The sequence below is a fragment of the Aptenodytes patagonicus genome, chromosome 14, assembly GCF_965638725.1.
Source record: "Aptenodytes patagonicus chromosome 14, bAptPat1.pri.cur, whole genome shotgun sequence".
Taxonomy (NCBI): Eukaryota; Metazoa; Chordata; class Aves; order Sphenisciformes; family Spheniscidae; genus Aptenodytes; species Aptenodytes patagonicus.
Genome location: NC_134962.1, coordinates 12,668,767 through 12,687,165, shown reverse-complemented (window position 1 = coordinate 12,687,165; position 18,399 = coordinate 12,668,767). Strand labels below are relative to the sequence as shown.

At 49.2% G+C, this 18,399-nt stretch overlaps 1 protein-coding gene across 1 annotated transcript; it reads right to left on the bottom strand.

Annotated features, from left to right (window-relative positions):
• Positions 1-14,415: 14,415 nt before the first annotated feature.
• MAFB (MAF bZIP transcription factor B) lies at positions 14,416-18,178 on the bottom strand. The gene has a single exon (XM_076351638.1). It carries the CDS (start codon positions 17,461-17,463, stop codon positions 16,528-16,530), a length of 936 nt encoding a protein of 311 aa, XP_076207753.1. The 5' UTR covers positions 17,464-18,178; the 3' UTR covers positions 14,416-16,527.
• Positions 18,179-18,399: the final 221 nt, after the last annotated feature.

The following is an 18,399-nucleotide window of genomic DNA, read 5'->3' as shown; positions in this document are numbered from 1 at the left end:
GGGATGTCAAGGAGAAGATCCATTTGCAGCCCAGCTTAAATGGATCAGCGAGGCAAGTGCAGCCGAAGTCCCGATGCCACCCCCCGGGACCACACAGCGCTCCTGGAAGGGGCAGAGCCATTAGGTTCACATTAAGTGACTGATGAACTGCCTGCGAGCGCCTGGCGGGTTCATTTTGAGCTCCATCCTTTCGATTCTAGCTTCTCTTTCGTCCATGTGAACCACAGGGGAGTGAATACATGAGGGTTTCTACACAATTACACCTCTCTCTAATGGTGTAGATACCTAGCTGAGGTAGAGGGAATATTTAGCATCTAAGAAGATTTATGTCCGTGACCTTCTGGATGTAAGGTGGCAGAGCAGCCCATGCTGTGCTACATCTAATATGCATATTCATGGCTCGTTTATTCATGAAAGGAATGACTGGATTAGCGATGGTTTGAAGGACACTGATCATGGAGTTGAAATACACTCAAGTTGCTCACAAATTAGAACTCCATCATTTTTCGTAATAAATTGGTAACCATTGTAAATCCTTGCATATCGGTGGTGTTATTGGAAATACTATGTTGTATTTTATTGAATTGGAAACATTTCACAGCTATCAACCTGTCAATTATTTTAGCACAACACAAGGTTTCTCATGATGATAGATGGTGATTCTAAATAATTTTTATAAAGTATTTCTACTTACCGTGATGTCAGGAAGCCTGCCTGCCTGTGAAATATTGTGATTTTTGAAGTACTCACCTGATAACACTCCTTAATTGTGTAACATTAATCTATGTGTCAATCAAATACTTGCAGGCTAATATATGAATTTTTTTTTCCTGAGGTTTTCATAGAGGGAGGAAAATTAAGATCACAGAAAACTGTTGGCAGCATATGAAGGAAGAAGCAATGCCAGACTTGTAACCAATCATGAAAATGCATGTTATGAAGAATAAAGAAAAGATGAACCCTCTTCACTAATCAACTCTACTTTTATTCGGAATGAAGATGTCTTCCAGCAACATGTTTTTTCTTTCTCTCTCTTTCTCCCCACTTCTAACACATTGTGAAAAGAAAAAAGCCCAGTTTTACATGTCTTGAGTAGATTCAAACATCTGTGAATAAATAAGGTGCTAGACATTAGATACCTGCTATTTAAGTTTCAAAGTCCTTTTCAGAGATTAATAAAAGATATTATTTCACCTCACAGAAATGAAAATTAATTCACACGGTGGCTGCTTTAACCAAGATTACACAGTGAGTTAGAAGCAGAGATGGGTCTGGTATCCTACGGAGTATATGAAGTGGTACACCGACGTCCCAAAGTATCTGGGAGGTCAAGTACATCCAAAGTTACTACCTCTGACCTAAAAGCGTTGACCACTTTTGCATTCAGCCAGAAGGGCTGAGAGGGAAGGGGAGACTTCCAAGGATCAGAGCATAGAGCAAGTCACCTGCTTCGGTGGCACGGCTCCTTCATCCCTGGTGAGGAAGGGCCACGCCAGAGGGGACTGCCGGTGACTGCCCCAGTGCTGGGGTTATTACTGGACCCTGGTCTTTCTCTGAGCCGATGCCAGCATGTAATCCTCCAACAGCAGGGCATAAATCCTGTCTCAAGTGCATACTCAACCACAGCTCTCTCCCGCTGTTGCTACTCCTCTTGGCTTTATTGCTAGCGTCAAGTGGTTTAGGGTCACAGTCCCATTTACCTGCTTTCTGAGCTTGGGGTGGGATAAGAAAGGCCAAAAAATTGCAGAGGTGCATCCAGTACAGTCCTACAAAACCAAGTTGTTTAAAGCATGTCGTTTAAAGCATGATATGCTGGATCTGCAAGCGTACCCGTGTCAGGAGCTTTCCAGTTTCCATCACAGCGTGACCCAGGAGACCAACTCTGCCACCGATCCTGAGCGGTCTGCGTCTGACAGCACTGACCAGTCTGAATGGCTGTGGCAGGGTTGGACTCTAGGTGGTCCGGTACTTATCCCTATTTATACATCATGCAGCCTTTTCCAGCCATTAAACTGATTTTATATGTGCAAGCCTGTTTCAGCAATTAGAGCAAAAGATTTTTATAGCTCTTTTGGTTTGAATTGGGCTGGTTTCAAACCCAGGTACTAAAATGGATAAAATTATCTTGAAAAGCAAAGGAATTACACTGTACTCTGAGCTCCTCTGCATCATGTTATGAAAGACACAAAGATAATATTTGTATAAATTAAAGCTATTGGAGATGTATGGTATTTCAGTTTCTGCTTCATTAAGTTGTCCTCCAGCCCTGAACATCCCTAGATCTATTCTGCAGCACTTTTCTATTTTAAATTTAATCTATCCTGCTGCAGAATGAAAGCTTAAAAGGATATTGCCTCTTTAAATTAAATGTGGAAAAAAATAACAATGGTGGAATTCTAGCTGAAGTGAATGCAATCTATTGTATAAGTTCTAGAATTCATAATATTTTCATATGTCCGTTAGCCTCCCTGCTAGTTCAGCAGTATATTTCTTCACTGTTTCACTATCGCCACAATGACATTTTTTTTCATTGATTGTAAGACCAGAAGAAACCACTGTGACCATCTAATCGGATTTCACATGTATAATAGACCATAGGACATGTCTGGATTAATTCCTAATTTGATTACAATGACTCTTGGAAAAATAGCCGATCTTTCCCCTACAATTTCCAAGCAATGGAATATACCTTTGCAACTCCTCATGAGTTGTTCCAGTCACCAATTATTTTAGCTTTATCATTACAAAAAAGTGCCCTCTGTTTTGAGCCTGGAACTTCATCTTCCTCTGATTTGTAGATATTGGATCCTTCCTCTGTGGGATTTTTTTTCTTTGTGTGGACTTGATGGCAATCAAATCACCAGTGAAGCTTCTAATTACCAGGACACTGATGTTTTCACTATAATCCTCATAACTTTTCTATGAGTCCTATCACCAGCTAAACAACCATGCCATCCATGCTAGCTGGTAAGAAATAAAACAATGATTTAAATCATGCTCTCGTGGGGATTATCCACCCCATTCAGTCCTATATTGGCATCTGCCTCCCTGACACATACAGAATTTTCTCCCGGGGTGGGCATCCAAAGCTCTCCTTTCAAACAGAGGCCCCAGCTCTGGCTGCCTGCCTAGGGGGCGAGACACAGGGATTGGGTTTGCTACTGCACCCAAAGGTGCAAGCACCCGTTCCCAGAGGTGCCTGGCACCGTTACTTTCCTGCTCTGCTCTATCAAAGCTGTTCTGCTTTGTACAGAATAACTTGGGCCAGAGGGAAGGAAAGAAATTGCAAACATGCATGTATAGGTGAATGGGTAGGACATTACATGTGCACTCAGTACATAAATCCTGCTGCAACGTCAGGTAGATCTGATGGGAATGCTCTGAGAACACCTTAGCAAATTGAGCCTTAAACCGGGAGAGGCAGAATAATATCTTATTTTCATGTATGTGAATTAGACCTGAGCTTGAGATAGGCAGCAAGCTGCTTCTGGCCATCCCAGGAGCAGAACTTCAGGGGCCTCGAGAACTTACTGCTAATACTGCAGGTGCCTCCAGCCTGTAAGCTTGAGGAACAGACTGATGGGGATTTTGAGGATCTAAACAGAAGACTTAAGGTTACTAGTTCCCATAACAGGTGTTCAACTTCTTGTGTGTTTCTGGGTCATCAGGTCCTTGAAGGGCAGGGGGTGGGGTGTATTACAAAACATCTTGAAGTTATTGTCCTGCTGGTAGAATAGAGTTGCTTTGGAGATAGGTAAGTTCCTAGAAATAGAATTAGCAGAATGTGGGTGGAACAGATACCCAGAGAGGTGGTGGGATCTCCACCCGTGGAGGTTTTCAAGAGTTCTGGAGGCAAAGCCACGGCTGACCTGATCTAGTGTTGGCAACAATCCTGCTTTGAGTGGGAGGTTGGATGAGAGACCTCCAGAGCTCCTTTCCAGCCAACATTTCTATCATGTGGGAGCACAGAGGGATGTAGTCAGGGAGGGTTTTCTGTAGTCATCTTGGAGTCATCAGCAGGTTCCCTAATGGGAAGCAGCTCCTCCCGCACTCCAGCTACGAGAGAGGGCTCTCGTGGGCGTTCTCAGTGAGAGCACCCTGGGAAAAGGCAAGTGCAGTCCAGAGAGGGTGAATTAAACTGTGTCACTAAGAACAGCAATTAAAGAAGCCAACTGAGATTTCAAGGAAAAAGCATGAATCTATAGGGTACATTAGTTAATTAAGAGAGAAGCATCATCTCCAGGCCTTTTTCATTCACAGAAAGCTTCTATTTCCTGCTGAAGGCATACTGAACTGGTGACAGTAGCTCAAGACAACTGTGGTTGCTTTTGGAACGAAGTCGTTAGTTCAGAAGAGGAACAAACACACCCCTTCCCTGGAGTCCCAAGTTCTTGGCTGGAAGAGCTTCCAGCCCTGCTGTACTGCATGTTCAGGGTGGAGCAAAGTGATTCAAGCAAAGGCAGATACTGATTATAGCTTAATTGCTGCTGCAGTGTCTCTCTTTCCTGTGTTCAGCTATCTCCTGGCAGAAGGCAGCTAACCCCCTTTGGAGGCTGGGGTGAGCCTCTAGCCCCAACAAAGTCCAATGGCCAAATTCCCACAGACTCTTCTCCCAGGAATGTGGCCGTGTTTCATGCACATCAGGGGCTCCACTCCGTTTCTTCTGCATCCCCCTTGGATCACAGTTGCGGGTTCACTCGCCACATCCATTTGCTGATCAGCTCAGGCCCATCTGTGAACAGGGCTGTTCTCTCACAGCTAATGTTTGTAAAAAGGAGTACGTGATGGGGAGAATCTAGTAGACCTTGGGTACGTTGCTGCTAGAGCTGATGGGTAACAAAGCAAAAGGCTAGAAAAAGCTTTAAGTTCAAAGTTTAGGATTTTTTTTAATTGGGGGAGGATTTTTTTCCCCCCCACTTAATGAAAAAGGCCTTTTCCTTGCCACAACCAAGAAAGGAGGCTGCAGCACTTGGCAAACGAACTTCTATTAAGTGCATTTGCTGGAAATGTTTATACTTTGCTCTTGACAACTATCTTGAATATACTGAGCATTGCACTGTGCTCTAGCTTGCATAATTCTGACATGGGAGCAAAGTCCTTATGGGGGAGGTGATAGTGTCTTTCCTTGAGTTTGGTTTTTTTTTAATACCTGTCACTTGTTGTAATCAGAAGCAATAACTTGTTTTGGAAAATATTTTCCTGCTCACCAGGGATTTTCTCTCCCCTGGCTGATTTTAGCAGCAGGAGGAGAAGAACATCTTTGCAGGGAGTGAAGAGGAGGGGGGAACTCCGTAAGAGCAGGGAAATCACCGCTACCTTCCATGCAGGCTGGCAGATGTTTAACAAAGGGTTCTCTGCCTTCCTCCAAAACTCCCCTTCTGCAGCACGTTGCCTGGAAACCTTCTGCTTCTTCCCCTTTCACATTTAATTACTGCAAATTGCTGAAAACTTTATCTAAACTCCTATCAGACAGACAAATCACTGTTTGATTAGGGCAGATAAATGGACCTAAGCAATTCCAAAAGTTGATCTCCGCCTGCTTTGGGTTTTTGGAGGGTTTTTTCCCTTACTGTCGGGATTCAACCCAACATTTCCCAAGCCGAGTAACAAGAATCTGAGCTAATTCCAGAAGGCCCTTGCTTTCTGATTTTGTATATGACTAGAAGATAAGAAAGGAGGTAGACAGAGATTAGCGTAAGAGACTGGTTAAATGAATGTGAATGGGTACTCTCGCCTAGGCAAATGGATGGCAGCTAAATGGATGGTGGTTGTTCACTAGCCCCTGTGAAATGATGATAGTGGTGGGGTTATCCTTGCAGATGGGTGTCCCTGTTACAGCTTGACTTCCCTTCTGGAAGCCTCCATAGAAAGGCAGTGAAATGCAACCCGTATGGGGAAGGATTTACTCTTTGCCCCCAGCCTCTGCCTTTGCAAGCTGGAGATAGGGATGACGCATCGCATGGAGAGAGAGCCGGAGGGCAATAACCCGTCATCTTGGTGCCATGCTAATTCTGTGGTTAAATAAGAGGGTGTCGCACGGTGGTGGTGTCGGTGCTGGCATGGCTCCCTGACACCGAGGTTGCATCCACACAGGTGTGGCTGTGTGGCACTCCAGTTCCCAGAGCAGAGCCTGCAGCCCTGCGCCCATTTCTTATGCGGAGCAGGAGACGCATGGGTGCATCCCGGTGCAAAGATCCTCCCCACCGAGACGGGAGCACCTATGACAGGACGAGCAAAACGAGAGGTGTATCTGAAAACCTCCCTTCCCACCTACTCACACCAGGGAGACAAATGAGAACATGAAAGCGGACAGGGGCCTGAGCCCGAGAGTTTGATTCTGGTTCTCTTTTATGAAAGAGTTTCATCAAAGGCCATGAGGCGCAAGCTCTGGGCATCATTTGCAGGCTGCCTCCAAAGGAAGGAGCTGGAGGTCTCCAGGACCATCTCAGGTTGGAGAACGGGCTGCATCGTGAAGCTGTTGGGAATAATTCATTCTGTCATGACTGGAGTCTGCAATATACAGAGCCAGGACAAAGCAGAAAGACTAAATCGCCCGGATGACTTCTAGCAAGAATAGTCTCCCCCTGGTCAAGAATGCAGGCAAACCTGACCCAAGGGCTAGTTGCCCTCGGGACTTGCTTTTATTATTATTTTTTTCCTCTGACAAATGCCTGGCTGCTAATTCTGCCACTACCCAGCTTTCATTGCCTCTGCAAAGAGCAACGAGCTGCAGAGGCACCGAAGAGTTAATCCACGCTGGAGACAAGGCACAGAGTCAGGCTTTTCTCCCCTGCTTGTGAGAATCCCTGCTCCCATATAGTTTTGCACACTCGCAGCTATCACAGTTAACAGGTTGTTTGTCTTTCAGTGGATCGGAGGGAGTCTGTGTAAACCTCCATGCAACTGACTTTAATTACCTGCCAAACCTGCACCAAGGCATAAGCCCACATACTGTATGTGACATTACCAGTAGAGCAAGTACTGGAATGCAGGGGCTAGAATAATTTGACAGCTAACATAAAGCACCGTGATTTATATTTTGGTTATATTGAGATTTTTCCCCCCTCTTTGAGAACTCATATAAATATTTACTTGGATCCTAGGACCTTGCTTAACTCTCACGGTGCCACGTTTTATCTTCTTCCTTTTTTCTTTTTTTCTGGTATTTTTGTTTTTCAGCAGCTACTCCAGAAATGCCTTTCATTTTAAAACACAGAAGATTTAAACCAAAAATAAATTCACCTTTAAACTGTTTCATCTGTAAACAATGTGATCCAGTAATCTTGATATATTTACTGTAGTGTTCAATTGAAAACAGATTATGGAGAAGGGCTTCTTTTAAAAGATACAAGACTTATTAAATAGAAACATTGGTTTTAGATCCTAGAGCAGAGACCAGCTGATACCTTTGCTATGCTTGAAATTTTATCCAAGCTATTTCATTAATTATTGAGCTGAGTAACATGACTGTAAAATCTGTTTATTTCAAATTTAAACTTACCTGCTGTTTAATGTTACCAGGAAAGGGTCCTTTTCTTTTGTGTCACCTCATGATTTAAGTCTGCACACAGTAGGACAGAAATCACTGCATGAGAGAGATCTGGTAATACTGCAAATCAGAAAGCCATAGACTCTTTTTATTATTGTTGTTATTACCATGATTCCTGTCTGTCTGTCTGGCTTACGCGTGAGTCACTTATTACGTAGCCCCAGAGGCTCACAGGTATTTGCTTAATACCCTGCTTTTTTGGGTGCCTGACCTGAGATAAGTGAGGACCTGGGAATACCCGTCCAAAACCATTTTCTACTAACATCCTTGCTATCCCTTTTATCCATCTGTGGAGTGGGTTAACCTGTTGCTCCACAAAACCAAAGCTGGGCCTAATGAATTTGTGCTTTTCCAATCCTTGAGCTCAGCACGTGCTCTCGCAGACCAGTGTAGCATTGCCACTGCAATACTCCGAATAAAATGCTTGATCCACGGGTCAAGGCTGACACAAAAATAAGGATGGCCTGTGTCAAAAGGAGTTTAGCAGTCCTCTCTTTCTGGCGTCCTGAATGCAATCTGTGTTTATCAGCCTCAGCAACCGCATGGGATGGCTCGGTGCTAGAGCTGATAGTAGCATTGCAATAGCACTAACGTGACATGTGGAGCTGGATGTCGTTGGACGATAAGCAAGATGGGGGCCAGACTGAGGACAAATGTAAAAGCTTTCCTTTAGGATCACATAGGCAGAGATTTCAGACTCAAAAGCCTTTTGCCTATAATTGTTGGCTGCCTTAAACAGGGGGAAAATGCAGATCCAGAGAGCTGTGAGGGCCAGTTAGCTCAGAGACATGTTTATAATTATATGTTCCCTTTCTCATGTTTGTAGAGGCTTTAGGTAATAAGTGCATCACAGCATAAGAGCAAGGAAGAAGCAGTTAGCAGAAGTCCAAGGTGCAGGTTTATTGCCCTCTGTAATTTCTTTTCTGAATGGGCTCCCTGAACCAGCAGGAAAGTTTCTGCTCCCTTCAATAGTAAGAAGACAGGACCCATAAAAACACAGGATTAGAGGGGCTTGTGCTGCCTTCCCCCCTCACCATCCCCTGGCGATCAGTGATCTTGCCCTGTGCTTCCACCTGCGGTGGCGGGAGGAGAGGCAGCACGGCCCGGAGAGACTTGTCAGACTGAGCCCTGCCATCAGTCTGCAGCTCGCCTTGGCCAGGTCACCGCACCTCTCAGTGCCTCGGTTTCCCCAGCTGTAAAAGGTCAGTGGCCTCCTTTAATAAATTGTCTGAAGTTCTACTGAAGAAGGGGTAAGTATTGTTTATGTTTATGAATGCAGATTTCAGGTGCTTAGCACCGATTTCTTGCCACGCTTATTTCAGAAAAAAATCGTGCTGAACACAATGCCCTTGTCACTGAGTGTTTAATATCCTTTATAAAGCCAGGAGCACCTTTCTGGAAACAAATGAAGTCTCATTAGTGGGAAGGCCAGGCTAGAGCAGAACCAGATCTCTACATTTTATCGGTGGGAGGTTGCAGGCTTCGATAGTCAAATACAGGCACAAACAATGCACATATATTTGCAATACATATGCATTATTGCAATACTGAATGAAAACATTGGAGTTTAGAAATAATCCCATCTCTGTATTCGCGCGGACATGTCCTGGTTATCTCCTAGTATTGCAGTGAAAGCCAGAGTCTGCAGAGAGGGCACAGTTAACAAAATGGTGTATTAGAGCTGCACGGTGACATTATCAGTGGAGGAGTTTTCTCTGGTATAAACCTTCGCCCACTGCCTCCAAAAACAAGGAAGAAGGGAGGAGAAAGAAGTTTGAGATGTTTCTTTAAAGAAAGCACTAAACTTGGTAAAAGGACACAGCTTTCCTACCTTGCTCTCTGCCCCTCATGCCTCAGGATATCATAAATTTTTGATACCAATAAAACAGAATTTTTGATGAGCTGCTCTTTTGCATTAAAGCAACTTTACATGCAAAGATTGCATAATAGGAAGTAAAATTGAATTTTGCCTCAGAACAAGTTCTTATTATTAATTTAAGTGTTTTTTATATATTTTAGCAGCAGCTTATCATTCTATATATTTAATTTCTTTCAAGTGAGAACACTTAGCATTGGTTTCCTTATCTAAACAAATCTTTTAAGAGAACACATGTATAAAGTGGAAATGCAGTGTTTTGAATTTGTGCCTTAAGACAAACAGTGAAACTTTAAAAGGGGAAATAAAACACGGCAGAGGACAACTATCTCTATAACCTAATAGCAGCCTCCGTGGGACAGGAAAACATGTCGCTTTCTTTATGGCGAATGGGTTTTTTCCCTCTTTACCGCAGTGTTTATTCTAACCATATTGTGACAAACCTGTAAATACAATAAACCCCCGTCGGAGCAATTCTGTTTAAGGCAAAGGATTTACAGCACCTTAGGTCTCAAGTACCCCACGATCCATTTTCTAACACTTCCACACACCACGATGCGCAGGACCAGCTCGCAAATATAAATTGTCTCTTCCCTGTTCTGGATGCAATGGGAAGAAAACATTTTGCAGCACCTCACGCTGTGTTCAGAATTCACTACTGAAAAGTCACCATTTAAAAATCAAGAAAAGGCAGCACTTGAAAGCTTCCCCCGCCTCTTCTTCTTCTTCTTCTTCGCCTTCTTCTCCTTCTTGCATAAAACAAAAGTCCAGTGTGGGATCCTATCAGACCGCTGCATGCTACATTACTGAACACGCTACACAGGATTATGCAATAAGCTATTTAGAGAGACTCTGTGTGTGTATGTGTGTGCGCACGTAACTTCAGATTTACTGTAACCTTAGTGGAGTGAAACATAATGAATTTAAAAAAAAAAAAAACACCACCATAACTGAAACTTGTCCAAATAAGGAGCAAAATAGCTTTTTCCCCCTCGATGGTGGGGAAGTACTCTTTCAGTCCTCCAAGGAGGGGACCAAAACTTAAAATTTAAAAAAGAAGAAAGAAAAGAGGGCCCCCCCCGGGAGCCGAAGCGGCGGCGGGGAAGGATGCTGCCCAGGCGGGAGGCGCGGAGCCGGACCAGCGCGGCCGCGCTGCGCTGCCCCGGGCCCGCTCCGCAGCTCCGCGGCCGGCGGAACCCGGCGGGCTGCCCTGCCCCAGCCCCGGAGCGCGGCCCCGCCGAGCCAGAAGGGGCTCTCCCGGGCGCTGGAGGTGTTTTATCGGTCCTCCCCGAAACCCGACACCCGCAGCCCCGCAGAGCTTCCCTGACCTTGGTCTGTCAATCACCGACACCAACCCGCCCGCTAGAGCCGGGCGGGCACTGCGCCAGCCCGAGAGGAGGGGGGGAAAGGAAAAAGGGAAAAGAGGGAAAAATTAAACCTTGAAACAGCTGGGAACAGTTATCTCACAAGCCCCGGCTCATCCTCGTAACACATCTCGCCTGCCCACCCCAGTACGGAGCGCTCGGCTGCCGGCCGGCAGCAGCGCTCAGCGTCTCTGGAAAGTCTGAGAGTGATGTTTCTATCTTTAGTTCAAAAAGCCTCTTTAGTCTTAGATTTCTCTGTTTTGGAATTAAAGACAATCAGTTTTATACACTCTCCTGGAGGGGAGGAGGGAAGGGAATATTGAAAAGAGTCTATTAAACGGTTGGCAGAGACAGCCTGTAAGTTTTGTGTCAGTAAATGGGGGGGGGGGGGGGGGGGCAATTGTGTTTCCTGTCTGAGCGCCTCGTTTAATTCTGGGAGCAGCCGCAGCCGGTAGTCACCTCTGCCCCGGCGGGGGGATGCAGATCTGGCTCCAGCTGTTAGCAATAGCTCTTGCAAAACTGCGAGATCAAACAAAATAATATGATTTTCACTGAAGGGAACCGTCCTCCTGCACTACACGAGATCACACAATGAACCGTCGTCCGGCAGCTAAATTTGGCGGTGCAAACCTTGGGCTCTTCCCCGCCACACCCCCCCTCCCCCGGGTGTGCGGGGCAGCCAGCCTGCCCCCGCCGTGCTGCCGTCGGGGGGGCTCCGACCGGCGCATTTCTGGCTACAAAGGCACCGGGGCTTCTGCTCCCAGCACACCCCAGAGCCCCTGACCCCCTGCTCCGGCCGGGGGTGCACGGTCCGGTCCGGGTCCGGTCCTGTCTCCTTGGCACCCCGACCCCGTTCTCCCCGAGGCTGCAGGGAGCGGATCGGGGTGGGCACCGCTCCCTGGGCACACTAGGCTTTTTTGGAGGCAGTTTGCAGCATCTTCGCTCCGGAGAGCCTCAGGGGCGATTGACTGATCGCCCGGCAGGTTTCCGGAGCGGGAGGTGGTCAGCTCTCGGCCCCTCCGAGCCGTGTCATTCGTGGACACTGCCGGAGCCCCGGTGCGCGGCAGCAATTGCAGCCTCCCGGCCTCCTCCGAGCCCCGCGGGAGTACGGGCTGCCCGGAGCTGCTGCACCTCCCGGGAGCGGAGCGGGCCCCCAGCCCCCGGCCGGGATGTGCGCGGGGAGAAGTGGCTGAGAGGACGGGCAGAGGACGCGCACGCAAAGCAGCGCGTCCGGAGAGGGGGAAGAAGAGGGTTTTGGGGAGGGAAGATGCTTTATCCCCCGCAGTTGACACGCGGCTTCTCCGCAGCGCTCCGGGTGGAAAGCAGGGAGCCCCGGGAGGGCGGCCCCGAGCTGACCCGCACAGTCCCCCCCCGCTCCCGGGGGAGCACCCCGAGGGCAGGCCGGTCCCGGGGAGGAAAAGAGGGGGTTCTCGTTTTCCCTTTCGCTTCAAGAACCTGCTCTCCATCCTGCTCCCAACTCCTGTGTCAACACCCCTTTTACCGATCACTGATGAAAGGCGAGAGATCAAAGTCGATACGCGGGGATGGCAATACGCGAGCGAAGCCGGGAGGGGGTCACCCTTCGCTGGTGGGGCTCCCCCGGGGGGGCAGGCAGCGGGGGGGGCAGGCAGGCTCTGCCCGCCCCGACGGCCGCGGGGCTGCCAGTTCCCGGTGCCGGTGCCGCCGCCGCCGGGGCAGAGCCCTGCCCGGCCGCAGGCCGGGCCGAGCACAAGGGCGGGTGGTTTTTCGTCCCCCTCGTCATGTCGGAGCCCCCTCCGGAGCCGCCTGCACGGTCCGAGGAAGCCAGCCCGACCCCCGGGCGGGAGGGCAGCCCGCGGCCCCGGGCCCCGCTCCGCAGCGTCCCGCCGGGCCGGGCTCGGCCGGGCTCGGCCCTCCCAGCGCCGGCGGGTCCCAGTCCCACCAGCCCCAGCTACTGCCCGCGGTGGTGCCTGGTTGCCTCTTTCTTTTCTTTTCTTTTTTAAATGGGATAAATTAAACCTCAGGAATGGGACCGGGCGCTGCGAAGGCACCGGCCGCCGCGGCCGCCCTCGCCGTGCAGCGGGTCTGCCCCGCCGCTGACACAGCTCTGCGGTGGGAATCCGGAGGGCTTTTCTAAGGCCTGTTTTTCCTATTTTTTGTTGTTGTTGTTGTTCAATTAGCCCTAGTGATTTATTCAATGCATGCATGAGGGGACATTAATATGCGGTGGCAGTTCCCACAAACAATATTCCTCTCAGGCTTTCTGCAGCCATAGCATTTACTGGCAAGGGGGGAGGCTATACAGGGAAAGCCAGGCTCTCTCATCCTTTTCCTCTGCAAACTCCTGTCCCCCCTTCGCAGGGCAGCAGGGTACGAGCTTGTTCTCCGGGCCTGACTCATGTAGCCGGGGGGCTGGGACGGGCCCCGGCCCTTTCCAAGCTCCCCCAGCCCAGCGGCTGGCCCAGCTGGCTCTGACAAGGCAGGGATGCGGCTGGGATTTAAGAGGGGATTTTGTTTTTAAGTTACCGTATTTGCTTTTAATTTTTTTTTCCCACACTCCGTCCTTAACCGGTTTGTTCTCCAAACGCGCCTTATGCCATCCCTACAAAGACAGCTCGCTGCTGTTGGGAAGAGGAGCAGGGCGGAGAGAGGCTATTATTTTTGATTGTGTGGTGCCTTGGATTTTGTTTTTAAGAGGGATTTAAAGCTCAACACCGTTTTCACACTTCGAGAGCAGCAGCGCGCAGCCCCGGCTCTGGGGCTCCCTTTCCCGCACCCAGGCGAGGAGCGGGGTGATTTCTAACCTCCTCTGGCTGCGGTTTAGGGAGCTGCGCGGTTATCTGCCTTGAAAGCAGCTGATGGATGGTGGGGCTGCGAGGTGCTGAGCCCTGGGGGATGGCGGGGGGGGGGGGGGTATCTGTCCCCTTCTCCACACGCATCTGAAGTCTTCTAAACTGCCCGCTGCTCATGCTTTAAAAAAAAAAAAAAAAAAAAAAAAAAAAGCCGGAATAAATAGGATGTGCAGATGGAGAGGAGGAAAGTGAATGGCCAGCCCGGATCCCAGAGGAGCCCGGGGAAAGGACAGACTTGTCCAAGTCCTCTCCTTTTCTAATGCAAAAAAAAAAAAAAAAAAAGAAAAAAAAAAGAAAAAAAGAAAAGGGGAAAAAAAAAAGTGCCTGCACTTCGCGTTTCTCCCCTCTCGCAGCCCGGGGGGTGGCTCAGGCCGGAGGCTCCCGCTCGCCGCCGGGCTGCAGCGGCCGGCGACGCCCCGCCAGCAGCCGGGCCCGGCCTGGGGCTCCCGCCGCTCCGCTTCTGCCGGCGGGCGGCCGCGCGGGGGGCGGGGGGGGGGGGGGGATGCTCACCCCCTGCCGCGGGCGAGATCGGGGCGAAGCGGAGGAGGGCGCAAGGCTGAGCGGTCCTACCCTGCCCGCAGCCGCGTCCCCGAGTGGGCAAAGCAGCTTCGCCGCCCCCCCCCCCCCCCCCCCCGTGCAAACCCCAGCGCCGGGCGTGAGGAGAGGGGCTTGGCGGCTGCCTTGGCTGGCAGCAGCGTGAGGGCACATAAGGGTCCGAAAGTTTTCCTTTCTTTCTTTTTTGGTTTTTTTTCCTCCGGAACACGAGACGTCAGAGAAGCAGGTCCCTCCAAGAAATGCCATTTCAATGATTTTAATAAGCAAAATAGGAAACAATTTTAATAACCAAAAACAGAAACCAGTCTGAATAAAACTACAATAGACCAGGTTTTTTAATATTTTTCATATCATAAGCAGGATTTGAAATTGATCCCTTCAGAACTTTACATGAAATAAAAACATTTTTTTTCCGCTGCTGCAATGTTTTGATTTCAACACAGTTGAATCAGTAAAAACCAAAGATCGTTTTCTGATGCATGACTAATATCCACAATATTTAAAACTGCAAGCACCATGCTGTTCATTACAATCTTGTTATTACTGTTAATTTATAAACTAATACAAACTTAAAATGCATCCGGCCAGCAGTGCCAGCTATCCTAAAAGGAAACTAAAAAATAAGTTTTCATTTTGGTATTTTTGTCAGTGCAACGTAAATCCTTTTACTGACCTGCAGGAGGAAAAAAAAAAAAAAAAAAAAGTAATAAAAACACCCATAAGACTCCAAACTACTACTACTATACAACTGCAAATAAATTTTGGCTACAACTTTCACTCGCTGCATAGGGAAGCAGAGAAGCAGATTACAAATCATTGCAAAAGAATACACTTAAAAGTTGCAGTATGTCTCCTTAAAAAAAAGTTTTAGTTTTATACGCTCTTCCAGCCCACTCATCCGCTGCTACCATTGAGAAACCTGACTGCAGCGGCGACACGGAGCCCTCGCTGCTATCGCAACTTGACTCGTAACCAGGAGGAGGGTTTTTTCTTTATTTACCGAAAATCAAGGGGCAGTTGTTTCTTAAAAGGAACTGGTATCTCGTCCGTCCTTCGCTTCCTGAGTGTACAATCAGAAGGGAAACTATATGGCCAAGCCTAACCGCTCCAGGCTGGGAATTGTCCTGAAGGAAAGAGCTTCGCTGCCACTTTAAAGCATGGAGTAGGCTCTAGTGACCGATGAGAGTTTTTCCCTGTTAAGTTTAGGTTTGTCAATGCCATTCAGGCGTTTTTGCTTCTGCCCCAACAAACAAAAACCAAAATGAAAACTAAAAAAAAAAAAAAAAAATACAACTTGAAAGTGCACCAGATATACAAAGTTGGTTTTTTTTTCCTAATGCAAAATGCCCATAACTTTTTTTTCCTTAAGTATCTCTTTAATACCAAACAAACCGTATAACCAGCCTGCTGAAATGTTATTTTGTTTTTGTGTTGTTTTTTTTTCTCCTGTGCGGTTTGAAGTAGCAGATATTTACAAGCTAACAACCATAAAAGAAAATAAGAGAGCAAAACCAACGAACAAAACTGCACAAGCAGTAAAAAGTTTGATAACTTGTGATGCTTTTCTTATCGATGAAACAAAACAACAACAGAAATCTATGATCGATGATCAACATGCTATAGTTAAACAAGAAAATGGTACAAAATAGAAATTATTACCATACATGTCCAGCATGCAGGATTAATATTTTTAATGCAGATTTTCGTATTTTTCTATATAATCAAGCAGGCAATAAAACTGATGAGTTTTTTTTTTCCTTTCTTTCATTCTTTCTTTCCTTTCTTAGATTGAATGTCCCATCCGAGTCCTGTAACTTATTTCTCAAAGCAGGCAATATATGAAGAGTTTGCATATATTGTCCTTTTTATTTATTCTCTTTTTCCAAGCAGGTAAATTGTGCATGAGATGGTGTTGTATATGTCCTCTCTCTTTCCGAGCAGGCAGTATGTTATAGATGGCTTGTTCATTGTCCTTTTTTATTATTATTCTGTTAAAGTCCATCTCGTTCTGCAAGCAAGCGATCTACAAAACGCTTCACTTGTCCTTTTCGCCTTCGCCTCTGCCTGTCCCTCTCTCTAACTCGCGAACGAAAGTCGAAAAGTTGCACTTTACCTCTCCCGTCCCCACCCCCAGCCTACTTTTCCCACAGCTACTCTAGAAGACTGGATGCTGAAAAAAAAAAAAAAAAAAAAATCAAGTCTCTATTTTTCTCTCCTTCTTTCTCTCTAGTCAAGCAGACAGATGGGTGGAGATGTCAGAGGAGGATGGGAGTGGGGGGGGGGGGAAGGTGACAGGGGTCAGGTTTGGGGGTGGGGTTTTTTGTTTGTTTTTTAATTATTTTTGTTAAGCACTCACATGAAGAACTCGGGGGAAGACGGGTTGTCACTGGTGGAGCCGGCCTCTCTGAAGCCATTGCTGGCAAGTTTCTCACACTTGAGCTTGTAGGCGTCTCTCTCTCTGGCGAGCCGGGTCACTTCTTGCTTGAGCTGTTCCACCTGCTGAATGAGCTGGGTCTTTTCGTTCTCCAGGTGGTGTTTCTGCTGGACACGTTTATACCTGCAGGACTGGGCATAGCCCCTGTTCTTCAAGGTCCTCCTCTTCTGCTTGAGGCGGATCACCTCGTCTTTGGTGAAGCCTCGGAGGTGCCTGTTGAGCTCCCTCACGGACATGGAGACCAGCTGGTCATCCGAGAACCGGTCCTCCACGCTGCTGGAGGGGGGATGCTGCTGGTGCGAGTTCTGGAGCTGCTGGGAGGAGCTGGAGGAGGTGGAGGGAGTGGGAGAGGCCTGGTGGTGATGATGGTGGTGGTGGTGAGGGTGCCCGCTGCCGGCCAGGTCTTCGTGAGTGACCGCGGGGTACTGGTGGTGGTGTTGGTGATGATGGTGATGGTGGTGGTGGTGGGCCCGGAAGCTCTCGAAGCCTTGCAGCTGCTGGGACACCTGGTGGGACCCAATGAGAGCTTCGACAGCATCCTCTGGGGTGAGGTTCAGCGCCTCGGGGTTCATCTGCTGGTAGCTGTTGGCCATCCAGTACAGGTCCTCCAAGTGGGTCTTCTGCTCGGTGGGGCTGAAGCTGGGCGAGGAGGGCACGGAGCTGCAGGGGGTGCTGATGGGGGTGGAGGAGACGGAGCCGGCAGGCTGCAGGCGGGTGCAGTGCCTGCCCGAGCGGTCGTTCCTGCCCAGGGGCTCCTTCTTCACGTCGAACTTCATCAGGTCGAAGTCGTTGACATACTCCATGGCCAGGGGGCTAGTGGGCAGCTCGGCTCCGATGCTGAGCTCTCCGGCCATCGCTGTCTTGCGGGCACCTCTCCCGGCGGAGGGGGCTGGAGACCTCACTCCAGCGCGCAGCCTGGCAGAGGGCTGGCCGCGCTCCCTTATTCCAAATCAACTTTGGCTTTGCTTTCTCGCTTCCTTTCCTCTGCTCCCCCTCCACCGCCGCCGCCGCCTCCTTCTCCCGGCTTCTGGGGCTTCTTCAGTCCGGAGCAGCAAAGCCAAGGACGAGCCGGCACCCGGGGCCGCCTGGATGTCTGCTGTCTTTTTGTATCGGCGTTTGCAACGCACCGCAGGCTGCGGCAGCTCCTGGCACTTAGACACCCGGTTGCAAGGAGAAAGGAGCAGTAGCAGAAAGGGCAAAAGCAAAACAAAACAAAGATGCTGCCTTCGGATCTGTGCAGGAAGAAGAAGAACGGTGCAAAACGTCTAGCCCGGGCCCCCGTCTGGGTTTTGTAAGTCCGGAGCCTTCTCCCCGCGGTAGCAGAGCACCGGAGTCTGCCGCAACTTTCCAGTCCGAGCAGGCGGCCGGGGGAGCGCACTGGCTATTTGGCGGCGGCGGCTGGGCTTTGCACGGGAGTTTTCGCTGGCTCTGGCAGCGCAGGGGAAGGGGAGGGAAGAGGGGGAGGAAGGAGGGGAAGGAGGAGGAAAAAAAAAAAAAAAAGGAGGAGAGGGGGGACGAGAAAAACCCAGGTCTCCGCTGTAGCTGCCGCCTCCAGCGCTCGTTGTGCAGCTGTGATTCGCAGCGCAGCCCCCCTTGGCTTCTTATACGGCCGTGCCCGCCGAGAGCGCGGCGGGGGCCGGGGCCGGCGGCGGCCGCGCCAATGGCAGCGCGGCGGCGGGGCCGGGCAGGGCGGGCGGCGGGGCCGGGCCGGGCGGGCGGCGGGGGCGGCGGGGCCGGGCGGGCGGCGGCGGCGGCGGCGGCGGCGGCGGGGGCGGGGGCGGGCCGCGCCG

What these genes read in the sequence shown, in the direction of transcription:
- MAFB (XM_076351638.1), bottom strand. Translation starts at nt 17,463, where the DNA reads ATGGCCGGAGAGCTCAGCATCGGAGCCGAGCTGCCCACTAGCCCCCTG.